Genomic DNA, 12,754 nt, shown 5'->3' on the forward strand with positions numbered 1-12,754 from the left:
TTCCAACAACATATCACACCCCATCTTTACGCAAAGGCATTCTTCAAATGGAGACAAGAGGCAAAGAATGTGGCAAGAGCAAGAAAGTGAAGCAAAAAGTTTTATTCCTGTTGTAAGGAGAAATAAGAAAAGAGTCTTCAGGTGAGAACTAGGGTTCTCTTTCCCTGCAGAAAAAAAATACAATTTTAAGACATTTAGATTTTAGAGCCAGAAAACAGCACCTGTTTACACAACTCATCCTTCAAACCAGGCAGGTAACCCTAGCTCCCTTCCAAAATAGTCAGGTAATTGCTTAGAATTCAGACGTCAGAGACAAATCATAATACGCTAATAAGTAGGTAGCAGTATTTAGGAACACAAGTTATTTAAATCTTTTTTTTTTTTAATGTCTATTTTTGAGAAAATACAGAGAGACAGAGTGCAAACTGGGGAAGGGGTAGAGAGAGCGAGACACAGAATCTGAAGCAGGCTTCAGGCTCTGAGCTGTCAGCACAGAGCCCGACGTGGAGCTCGAACCCACGAGCCATGAGATCATGACCTGAGCTGAAGTTGGACGCTTAACTGAGCCACCCAGGCGCCCCTAAATCTTTTAATGTCTATTGGAATGGGGAAGAAGAAGTTCCCAAAAGTCATCCTTTCCTGCCTTGAAATTCCATCTTTTATCAAAGTTAATTCTACCCCTGATTCAAGTAAAACCACTATGTTCATACACCATATGTGTCAGTAGCACTCAACTGTACTTAGCACATGCTACTATATATATTTTTTTTAACGTTTATTTATTTTTGAGACAGATAGAGAGACAGAGCATGAACGGGAGAGGGTCAGAGAGTGGGAGACACAGAATCTGAAACAGGCTCCAGGCTCTTAGGTGTCAGCACAGAGCCCGACACGGGGCTCGAACTCACAGACCATGAGATCATGACCTGAGCCGAAGTCGGAAGCTTAACCGACTGAGCCACCCAGGCGCCCCGATGCTACTATATTTTTAAGGGGAACGGGAGTTGGACATATATGCCTATATTCTCTTAAATATATTCCTTGCCTAAAGGACTGTTCTATCTTCTCAGTATGACCAATAATTGGCATAATTGAGTATAGACTCAAATATGTCACCCCATGCTCAAAATATTCAAAGTCTTCCCATGTTTATAAAGTACGAAACTCCGGGGCGCCTGGGTGGCGCAGTCGGTTAAGCGTCCGACTTCAGCTCAGGTCACGATCTCGCAGTCCGTGAGTTCGAGCCCCGCGTCAGGCTCTGGGCTGATGGCTCAGAGCCTGGAGCCTGCTTCGGATTCTGTGTCTCCCTCTCTCTCTGCCCCTCCCCCGTTCATGCTCTGTCTCTCTCTGTCCCCAAAATAAATAAAAACGTTGAAAAAAAAAAAATTAAAGTACGAAACTCCTAAGCTAGCATTCAAAGCTCTCTGCAAGATAATTCACACATGAATTTCCAATCTTAACACATCTCTTCCACTGAATTTTCTTTTACTTCTCTTATAATAAGCAACACATTCTGCTTATAGTTCCTTGTTTAAAACTCAAAGTAATCTCTACTGAACCGTAAGCTCCTCAAAGGAGGAAACTGGTCTGGGTTTGTCTCTTTTTCTCATGTGGGGAAAAAAAAACTGCCTTGTAATAAATGCTTATTAAAATGAAAATAATCTAGGGGTGCCTGGGTGGCTCAGTCGGTTAAGTGTCTGACTTCAGCTCAGGTCATGATCTCATGGTTCGTGAGTTCCATCCCGGCATCAGGCTCTGTGCTGACAGCTCAGAGCCTGGAGCATGCTTTGGATTCTGTGTCTCCCTCTCTCTCTATCCCTCTCCTGCTTGTATTCTGCACTCTGTCTCTCTCTCTAAAATAAAATAAACATTAAAAAAAAATTTAATGAAAATAATCTGCTCAGAGATTCCTTAAAAGAGTGGTGATTGGTTAAGCATTAAAAAAAAAAAAAAACCTGATGGGGCTCCTGGGTGGCTCAGTCGGTTAAGCGTCTGACTTAAGCTCAGGTCATGATCTCATGGCTCATGGGTTCAGGCCCCACATCAGGCTCTGTCCTGACAGCTCAGAGCCTGGAGCCTGCTTCAGATTCTGTGTCTCCCTCTCTCTCTTCCCCTACCCTGCTCGTGCTCTCTTTCTCTCAAAAATAAAATAAACATTAAAAATTTTTTAAAAAAACAACACCTGAAGTCATTTTACCCTCCAGTATCTTCCTATCTCTAAAATGAGATATTCAGTAAGCTGTGTCAGATGCACTATATATAGTCAGCCTTCGAAAGAAATATATTATTTCATATACTTAACAAGTAACAGGTGCAGTCACTTTAATATGAAACATTCACTCTTGATTCTCTGTTTAGCACTCAGAACACACAATGAAAATGCACAAATAGGGTGTTCTGTGGTTTTGAATTTTGGGGGTATATAAGGAAGGTGGAAAGGGGAAAAGAAAAAAGAAAAACAGTAAGAGGTCAGCAAATTCTCCCCAACACTATAGAAATTAACCAAACCTAGCTTCAAATATCTAAATTAAATGGCAAGGAGTGATAATCTTAGTATTAAAAGAAAAAGCATTTTAGGGGTACCTGGCTGGCTCAATCGGTTAAGCATCTGACTCTTAATCTTGGTTCAGGTCATGATCTCACAGTTGGAGCCCCATACGGGGCTCTGCACTGACAGTGAGGAGCCTGCTTGGTATTCTCTCTCCCTTCTCTCTCTTTCCCTATCCCACTCACACACTCTCTCTCTCTGTCTCTCAATAAATAAATAAACTTAAAAAAAATTAGAAAAAACATTTTAAAATATAGTAAGAGTAAAGATATCATGTGCTTCCTGATAAAACGTGCTGAGAAAGACACATGACTTCACAGTGTTTCTAGCAAAATACATGATCACAAGGAAATATCAGACAAACCCAAATTAACTGTTCTGTATTCTTCAAAAATACATAAGGGGAAAAAAGCAAGGTACAGTGCTCCAGAGTAAAGAAGATTAAAGACACATGACAATGAAATGCAATGCATGTTCCAGAATTGGATGCAGGGCCAGAAAAAAAATAAACTTTTGTCTTTCACTATACAGGACATTATGAAGCAACTGGCAAAACATGAATAAGGTCTGTAGAGCAGAAATACTACTGTATCAATGTTAATCTCTAATTTTGCTAAGTATAATGAGGTTATAGAGAATATTCCTATTTGGGGGAAATACATATTGAAGTATTCAGGGGTAAAGGAGCATCATGTCTGCAACTTAATCTCAAATGACTCAGAAACATAACATAGAGAGAATGATAAAGCAGATGTAAAATATTACTATTTGATAAATCTGAGTGAAGGATCTATGAGAATCTATATACAATTTTTGCAAAGTAAGTCTAAATCTATAATTTTTAACTTTTTATTTTGAAATATAGTAAAAAGATTATCCTCTGTCTCCTTGAAGGTAGATCTCCTGAGGTTACATTAAAAACATTTTAAAAATCATTCAAATATTACATGAGATCAATGAGACAGTGACTAGAAAGTTGTTTTAAGTAAATGTCTTTGATCTCTGGATAGATATTTTTAAAATATTATTTATAATAACACAAAAATGTCTTTTATGGGAGTAGGACTAAGTTACTAGCCAAAATGTATATTAATACAGATTTTTTGAAGTATATGTAAGTTTCATGGGGAGAAGGCGTTAATTTGTCTTATTCACCTAAGCAGTACTTTAAACAGTTCTTGGCACATGGTAATAGTAATCAATAATAATTAGTATTTGAGTAATTAGTATGTCCTAGACACTAACCTAAGTGCTCTGTGTCCACTAACTCATTAAATCTTCACAGAGTCCAAGAAATATTTGTGAATGAATTAGTACTTTTTGCAGGATGATGATTACATTCAGTTCAGAAATCACGTTAACATCAGTTCCTAAAAATCACCAGGTTATGGAAAATTGTGCAATGAACACCACAGGACTCATAGGGAAAATGGGGTTAGAAGCAAAACATTCACATGCCTGGGTGGCTCGGTGGCTCAGTCAGTTGGGCACCTGACTCTTGATTTCAGCTCCGGTAGGGATCTCAGAGTTCATGGGTTCGAGCCTGACATCGGGCTCATCCCTGACAGCCCAGAGCCTGCTTGGGATTCTCTCTCTCTCTCCCTCTCCCCTGTCCTCTGCATCTCTCTCAAAAAAAATAAACATTTTTTAAAAAGCACAATACTCAAAAAACTTCATCAATGACACATTTTTTAAAAGAAACCTGATTAAAATGATAGCACAATTTTACACAGTTTACACATTAAGTGATTAAGAAATACACAAATACAATAATAAATACAGCACTTTACCTTGAAAAAGACCTGAAGTTTGCTTGTGGAAGCACATCAGAAGGGCTGCAGCTCATGAATTACTGTGAAATGATGGAAGGAGGGTTATCTGAAATCGGATGGAAAACTGTAACAACAGATGTGGATGGGAGTGGCTCATAACACAAGGGGTGAACTAAGCTAGCCAACAGATGTTTGAGGTAAGAGGTTTGTGCATGTATATGCATGTATTTAACACACTTCAGTTCAGCTGGGTGTAGTTCACTTAGAGAAAATTCTTTCCATAAAGGACCAGATAGAAACTATTTTAGGCTTTGTGGACCATTAGGTCTTTGTTGCAATTATTCCACTCTGAGATTGTGGTACAAAAGTAGCCACAGACAATATAAACAAATGGGCTTAAGTATGTTCCAAAAGAATTTTATTTACAAAAACAGGCCACTAGTTGGTGGTCATGATTTGCTGATCCCTGACCTTGCAGACAAAATCCTGCATAAGAAAATAAAAATTCTGTCTTATGCTCAAATTGTTACCTGATTTATCAACCTTGTTGAGACATACACACATTTTCAAAACAAGCATTATAGCAGAACTATATTTAGAATGCTATCAAATAAATCAAAATATGAATATAATTCAAATAAGCAAAATACCAAATACAGTATTACATGAAAATAAATTATATTTTATTTTGGACTTTATAAATCAAGTATTACCCAAAAGTCAACTGAGCACTTTAAATGACCAAAATAAAGACAACTAAGGATAGATTTGAACAACCATAGTCAATCAAAATCTGTGCATTACATTCTATATAATCGTTAAGGAAAGTGGAAAATACTTTGACAGCTCTTTTGAACTGAAATTATCAGGCTCATTTACAATGGCACATGTGACTTTTCTAAGACCATCAAACCACAAAAGTTAACATACAAATTACACTAGAAGATGAATAAGTTTTGGACATGTAATATACAGCATGGTGACTAAAGTTAACTATACTGTATTATGTAATTGAAAGTTGCTAGAGAGTAGATCTTGAAAGTTCTCACCACCACAACAAAAAAATGGTTATGTACGGTGAAGGTGCTAACTAACCTTATTTTGAGGTAAACATTTCAAAATATATACAATTATCAAAACATCACATTGTACATCTTACACTACACAATGTTACATATTAATTATATCTCAATAAATCTGGGGAAAAACATACTAATTGCACAAAAGTTATACAATATTTGTCCAGGAATTGAGTTAAAAATTCTAAGTTGACCTGCTTCTAAACAGAAAACACTAACATATACAACAATCCTTTGCTCAAGCTGCTATATCTCACATCTGGAATCTCCCCTAGTATTCTTTGTCAAAATTATCCATCCTCCCATCCTCCAAGGGCCAGATTCAAATGCTTTCTCTATAAAGCCTTCCCTGGACCTCATCAGAAATATCTTCCTACTCTGAACTTAGTTTTTACCAAATGCAGCATTTATCACTTTATATCCTACTTCAAAACTATTTGTGTGTATGTCTTATTTCCTCTGCTATATGGAAAATAAGACTAACCTTTTAACCAAACTAATCTCTCTGCCTGGGCAGCCCTTTTTCACAGACAACCCTTAATTTCTAACTCATCTTTAAGACTCACTACAAATACCATTTCCTCTGTAAATCCTAGCTATCCCAAAAATGAGGCCTTCCTTCATTTCTGACACTCAGTAAAACCAATATACCCCCACTTTAGCACTGTTTTATACCTATGTACGTGATATCTCCCTCATTAGATTAAGAATTCCTTAAGCAGGTGGGAATTTTGTCTTACTAACTTTTGCATACCCTAGCACAGTGCCTGGCCCCTAGTTGATACTCAAGTATTTGATCTACTAAGAAAGCATTCTCTCAAAATATGGAATATAAGATATAAACATGTGAACACCACTGCCATACCAATAATTTCTTAAACAAATATTGTATACAACAGTTACCAAGAAAGCTGGACTACAGATACCAAGAATGGCTACTTCAAGCCAAAGCTGAAAGACAAAGTCTCAAGAGACATGATCTGAAAACAGTGGCTACAGCGCCCAATTCACAGAACCTTTTCTCAGGGCAAAAAGCACAATTGGCCAAAACTAATAAAGGTCTTTTCAAAAGTATCATCCCCAATCATAAAAGGGCAGAAATATAATACACTGGATATAATAATCTTTCAAAATAGAACATGTCCTAAGCAACAATAATTACTGACAAACTTCTCGGCAAAAAGTGTTTCCTTTCCAATGTTCCAACAAATATATGTACATGACACCATTACAGATTTTATTATCAACAAAACACCTGTATCCTAACATGTAAGTTCTAAGGCAAAAAAAGATATGCATACATGGTAAAGAAACTTCCCTTCATCACTACCCTTCTTATCTCCCAAAGTAAGATAAAAAAAAAAAAAAATGACTGACATTCACATAAGCAGGAACATTTTTTTGTTTCTTTTTAAACTCTACACTCAATGTGGGGCTCGAACTCACAATCCCGAGATCAAGAGTCTCATGCTCGGGGCACCTGGGTGGCTCAGTCGGTTAAGGTCCGACTTTGGCTCAGGTCATGATCTCGCAGTTGGCGAGTTTGGGCCCCACGCCATGGTGGGCTCTGTGCTGACAGCTCAGAGCCTGGAACCTGCTTCGGATTCTCTGTCTCCCTCTCTCTCTGCCCCTCGCCCACTCACACTGACTGACTGACTGTCCCTCTCTTTCTCTCTCTCTGTCTCTCTCTCTCTCCCTCTCCCCCCTCCAAAAATAAAAATAAACACTAAAAAAAAAGAGTCTCATGCTCTACCAATTGAGCCAGCCAGGTGCCCCTTTTTTTTTAATAACCTTATAGAACATCTAGTACAGGTTCATTTTACAAATGACAAAACAGAAGCCTAGAAAGTATAAATTTTTCCAAGGTTCTACAATCAGTTAGGCAAAAAGATCTATACCTAGAAAACCTAGATTTGGCTCAGAGTTCAGTTTTCATTCCTAACACTAGTTGTTCTCAAACTTTTAATTTTAGGACCTCTATAGAGTCTCAACAGTTAAAAATTAACAAAGACCACACATAGCTTTAGTTTATTGCCTTTTAAGAACCAATGTTCTAACCATGTTACTTCCTCCAAAACAACTGCAGGCTTTATCAATATTTATTAAACTTATTCCCATTTTACAGATGGAAAAATGGAGGATAAATAGCTTGCATGTTAGCTATTAAGCCAATCATAAGACAAACATTAGCATACAGGTACAGAGAAATCCTACCTAGATGCTCCTTTTACTGTCCTATTATATCCAACATTCCTAAAAGAAGATCTAAAACATCATTTTCAAATGGCTTAAACTGTTTGAACAGCATTTGCCAAAGTTCAAGAAAACATTCCAGGTCTGGAGGAAAGGGCTTCATGTAAATCCAAGAACTGTCTGATACAATCCATAAATGTATTCAGACTCCAAAAGTGAAACAGACACATAAATACACACACTTTCTTGCAGAAAATTGTTTCATACACCTGTATCTATATAGAAATTTCTTTAAGTACTACATTTATCTTATCTCTAGAAATACAATATATAACTGAAAGCTGATGGCCAACTATACCAAGGGTTGCCAGTAATGAGAACTGGCACGATCAAAATTAAAGTCACAAATGTCTTTCTTTTCATCCCAGTCAGCAACATAACCAAACAACTGGTATTTAAATGTTTTCAAAACCTTTTATAAAATGTGCATGTACTCCCCCTCCACAGCCTGGCTTAACACTTATCACTTGGTGGGAATGCAAATATTTCACAGATAACATTTTTCAAAAATTAAGTTAGTATGCAATTCATTGTGAATTACTGTCCTAAAAGATACTTCCTATGACATTTTCCCAGCATCTCTCCATTTCAACAACTTCTGCTTTTTAAAATTTAAGACCATGGGGGGGGGGCGGCGGGGGGCTCAGGTGGTTGAGTATCCAACTCTTGATTTTGGCTCAGGTCATGATCTCACAGTTCATGAGATCAAGCCCCACTGTCAGTGCTGAGCCTACTTGGGATTCTCTCTCTCTGCCCTTCCCTTGCTCTCTCACACTCTCTCTCAAAATAAACAAATATTTAAAAATTAATTATTTTTTAAAAAATAGAATTTAAGACCATGGTGTGCTTGGCTGGCTCAGCTGGTGGAGCACGCGACTCTTGATCCTGAGTTCAAGCCCCACTCTAGGCATAGAGCTTACTTAAAAACAAATAAACTAAAAAATAAAATGAACTAAAATTTAAGACCAATAATGTTATACTGCTGTCAACTTTTCAAGTAATCAGCTGCCGTAAGTATTAGAATGACAAGTTCCATCAAATCTCTAAGACCTTTATCCAAAAATAAATTTCATCTGTCAATCAGAAGCTGATCTTTCATAATGACAAATATTTCAAGAAACAAACCGATCTCATTTAAAATAAAATACATAACAAGCCCTTTAAAAACAATAACAAAACCTTTAAGGACTGAGACGCTGATTTTTCAGTGTATGATTCAGGTCATCAGTTTATTTTTGTTCCTTCTTGCCTTTCAGCTATTTTTTTCACCACAGAATCATAGATAACGTCTTTTTTTATAAACACTAGTAAAAATTAGAACTAATCTTTGTTCCTACTTTAAGTGCTCAACAAAAGTTCTAATAAAGGAAAAATCTGTGGAGGGGCACCTGGGTTACTCCATCGGTTAAGCGTCCAACTCTTGATTTCAGCTCAGGTCATGATCTCACAGTTCAAGAGTTCTAACACAGCCTGCATCAGGCTCCACTGTCAGTGTGGAGCCTGCTTGGCATTCTCTCTTCTACCTCTCTCTGTGCTCCTCCCCCATCTCTCTCAAAATAAATAATCTTTAAAAAGAAGAAAAAAACTAATTTGGATGTAATTTTTTTAAAAAAATAAAAGAAAAAAAGAAAAATCTGGAACTATTATGTAAAATAAAACTAACAATTATGTATAAAATTGCTCATATTATTTCTATCTCACATTAGAAGAGAATCAAGAGTGATTCAGTATTGTGGGTTAAACTCATTCAAGCACTACCTGTCCGATTATCCTTTGACTATGATTATGACTTGGGATGAATGACACTTCAGCCTGAGACAGTTCTCAACACCCACTTAGAGCTCTTCCACAGTAAATAATCAGAAATCATCATACATTTTTAAATTAACATTAATGTATGTGGTTCTTTACAAGGGGTTTGTCATGTAGCTCAGGACTCTCCTGGAATTCAATGTTTCAGTTATTCTCACTATCTCATCTGTACATAAAAGGCAAAATACTATTAACAGCTACAAACTTAAAGACCTACGACAAATGACCACAACAGCAGCTAAAATGAACTTCTTCCACTGTAATACTTGGGCTAAATTAAAACGATCATAATCACATTAGACATGGCAGGTCAAGGGGGCATTAATGCCTTGTGGTTAAGAACGTAAGTTCTGGAGTCAAAACTAGGTTCAATTCTAGCTCCACCAATTACAAGCTGTATATCTTTAGTCAAGTTCTTTGATCTCCCTATGCCTCAGTTTCCTACTCTTCTGTAAAATGAGGAACACCAAGTACCTATCCCATAGGGTTGTTTTGAGAATTAAGATTATACAGATGAAGACAAACAATAAGCACTCAATTTTAGTTACAATTATTACTCTTACCACCAAGATCTACAAAAATTCAAGACAAGAGAAAAAAACTGACCCTGGCATAAAATGAATGAAGTCTCCTTTTATGAGACCTACAGTAAAATACAGAGATTATATTTAATTATAAGGTATACCCTTCCTATATATGAACATGAGCACCTAATAACCAGCCAGTAAGTTGTATTGGGTACCTCCTATGTACCCAATACCCTATAAATAAAGGTTTATTGTAGTTGGACCAATTAACACAAATTCAGAAACAGGCTAAAATCTTTACACAGCTAGGGATCTGATAAGAACTAAAGTGTATTTTTTTCCTCAAGGAAAGGAAAACATATTCTATCTACTGTGTGTTAATGTACAAAAATAGACAATATCACAGGCTCATTCCCAAATTCTACATGCTAGGTAAAGTGCTCTAAAAATGTATACCATCATAATACTCAAAGGCACATTTTGCCAATTACCAATGCAATTCTGATCCATGCCCCCTGTAGTTTATTTTGCCACTAGGCACCAAGAATATATTTAAGAACAGAAAAATTACTTAATTCATGAGGGATGAAAAGTCAGATGTCAAACAGCCTGCAAAGCAAGCCAGCCACCTGTGTAAAAGTGGTATACATGTCATATTAACAACCCATATTTTTAGACACTATCAAGAGGCAAATCAGAAGCACAAGAGAAAAACAAGCTCAAACTAATAAACATGCTTGATTGTTAAAAGGAGCCTGCCAGGCACAGTTTCCCTTGGAATAAATCTTACTTCCCATCAACCCACATTAACCTACTCCCCATTCCTCACGGAATAAATTTTTAAAACGTAGGGTCTAATTACTTTTGCTCGAAATTTGCCCAGAAAGTGGAGAAACATTTGAGGTCTGCCTTACCACTCATTAAAGCCGGACTTCACAAAAAGTATACTGAGGTCCTCTGGAAGCAAAACCCTGCGTTAGTATCCTCTTGCCTAGAGATAAATCCAAGGATACCCTTCAGGATCTGGAGTAGAGAAGGAATGTAAAAACCTAGCAAGACCCACCCGTTCACCCCCACAAAAAAGAGCTTGTCCCCAGGGGCTGCAGAAAAAAAAATTCCGCAAAGCCGGGGTATTTCCCGTATCCTGCTATCCAAATGCCACTAAGTCCTCCCAGGATCTCACATCCTCCCGCCCGCCCGCCCCTCCCCCTCTTCCCACTCCCCCCTCCTCCCAACCCCTCTCCTTCCCCACGCAGTTTCCAGGCCCAAAGATTAGGAAGAACGACCGGGATACCAAAACCGCCTCCGACTTAGGGGGCTCCCAATTCCACAAGCACCAAAGAACAAACTAGACGAGCCAACTAAGCTTCACCGGTTAGGGGTGGTTGAAGGAAGCGCTCAACACGCCAGGCCGCGCCCCCCCATCCCCACCCCCACCCTTACCCCCACCCCCACTCCCGCTTAGAAGCTACTGCCGAAACTCCGAAAACCTCCTCACCTGAAGAGAAAACGAGGTCTCTTTCCGCTAAGCGACACAAAGGCCTAACACACAAAGCTAAAGCATTCCCAAACACCCTGCTCAGAAGGCGCGTAGGCCCAGACCGCTAGGACCCGTGAGACGGGGTTGTATTTTACCTCATGGACTCAGCAGTCATGTTTTCGCTTCAACGCCTTGTAGCTTCAACGACCGTAGGGCGCCGCTTTGCGCTCTCCGGCGCCGGGTTACGACAGAAATGTAATGGACTCTTAGTCGTCACTATAGCTGGTGCTGGATCCTCCCCACAGCTCAAAGGCCGGTACCACTGCCCCCGCCGCAGGAGCCGCGGAAACAAAGCGACGCCGCCGCCGCCGCCATTTTGTTGGGCCGAGGCTCAGGCAGAAGAATTGGCGCGTCCTCCCTCTTCCTCTTTCCGTCTCCCATTGGCTATTCCCTCCGCAGCTCAAAATCTTATTGGCGACGGAAATTCACCTTCTTTGGGGGGCCTGTTGCTAAGGCGGCCTACGTCATTTGATCCACTCCACCTTCTCATAGGGGTTCCAATTCAGTCCTAATGACCTGAAAGCGCTAGTGACGTATTTTGACTTTATTCTGAAAATGCTTTTTGATCCATCCTCTTTTCTTTCACATATTGACAAAACAATAACAACTTACATTTACTGAGAGTTTACTATATACCAGCACTATACTAATCCTTTATTCGAGTTATCTCATGCAATCCTTATTCTTTTTGAGGCAGACAGACGCTTGTTAACTACATTCTCCAGATGAGGAAACCAAAACACAGTCTCACGCTAGTGAAGCCAAGATTCAGACCAGACACCACACTCTTAACCTCTAAACTATATGACCATCCTATATATTTTCTTTCCCATATTCCAGGTTATGTTCAAGTTCTTTACTTTCCTACATGTTTTTATATATTAATAAGCATGCCAGCATACTTACAACTATATACACAAGACGAACTTGAGATCTGCATACAATTCGTTCAATATTGAATAAACTGTAAGCTGCCATACAAACACACACACACATCGACCATTCTCCGAGTCTGATGTGATGTTTAACTCACCAACCAATCAAGGTCTATTTCCTCCTCATCACAGAGGTTTGGCTGGGTAATCGCTAAAACCCTTTCCAGACTTCATGTTCTGTAATTTAATTGTCCCCTGGTAATCTCTGCAAGTCACATATCAGTTCTCTGAAACTGAATAGTTTCTAATTTGATTTCCAAATTTATTCTAACATACATGTTTTATTTC

General features: G+C 38.5%; 1 protein-coding gene across 12 annotated transcripts in view; it reads right to left on the reverse strand.

Moving 5' to 3' along the window:
- ATRX (ATRX chromatin remodeler) overlaps positions 1-12,524 on the reverse strand; it is a 327,458-nt gene extending 314,934 nt beyond the window's left edge. For 4 of the 12 annotated variants that reach the window (XM_047843351.1, XM_047843350.1, XM_047843348.1 and 1 more), the window contains exons 1-3: positions 11,627-11,876; positions 10,906-11,014; positions 4,339-4,400 (exon numbers count right to left, since the gene is read on the reverse strand). In XM_047843351.1, coding sequence (XP_047699307.1) covers positions 4,339-4,394 — 56 coding nt within the window. In that variant the 5' untranslated portion in view covers positions 4,395-4,400; positions 10,906-11,014; positions 11,627-11,876. Of the gene's footprint in view, positions 1-4,338; positions 4,427-10,905; positions 11,015-11,626; positions 11,877-12,437 lie in introns of those variants that run through there. The other 8 variants (XM_047843346.1, XM_047843344.1, XM_047843345.1 and 5 more) reach the window with 8 other exon arrangements.
- Positions 12,525-12,754: the final 230 nt, after the last annotated feature.

The sequence above is a fragment of the Prionailurus viverrinus genome, chromosome X (assembly GCF_022837055.1).
Source record: "Prionailurus viverrinus isolate Anna chromosome X, UM_Priviv_1.0, whole genome shotgun sequence".
Classification (NCBI taxonomy): domain Eukaryota; kingdom Metazoa; phylum Chordata; class Mammalia; order Carnivora; family Felidae; genus Prionailurus; species Prionailurus viverrinus.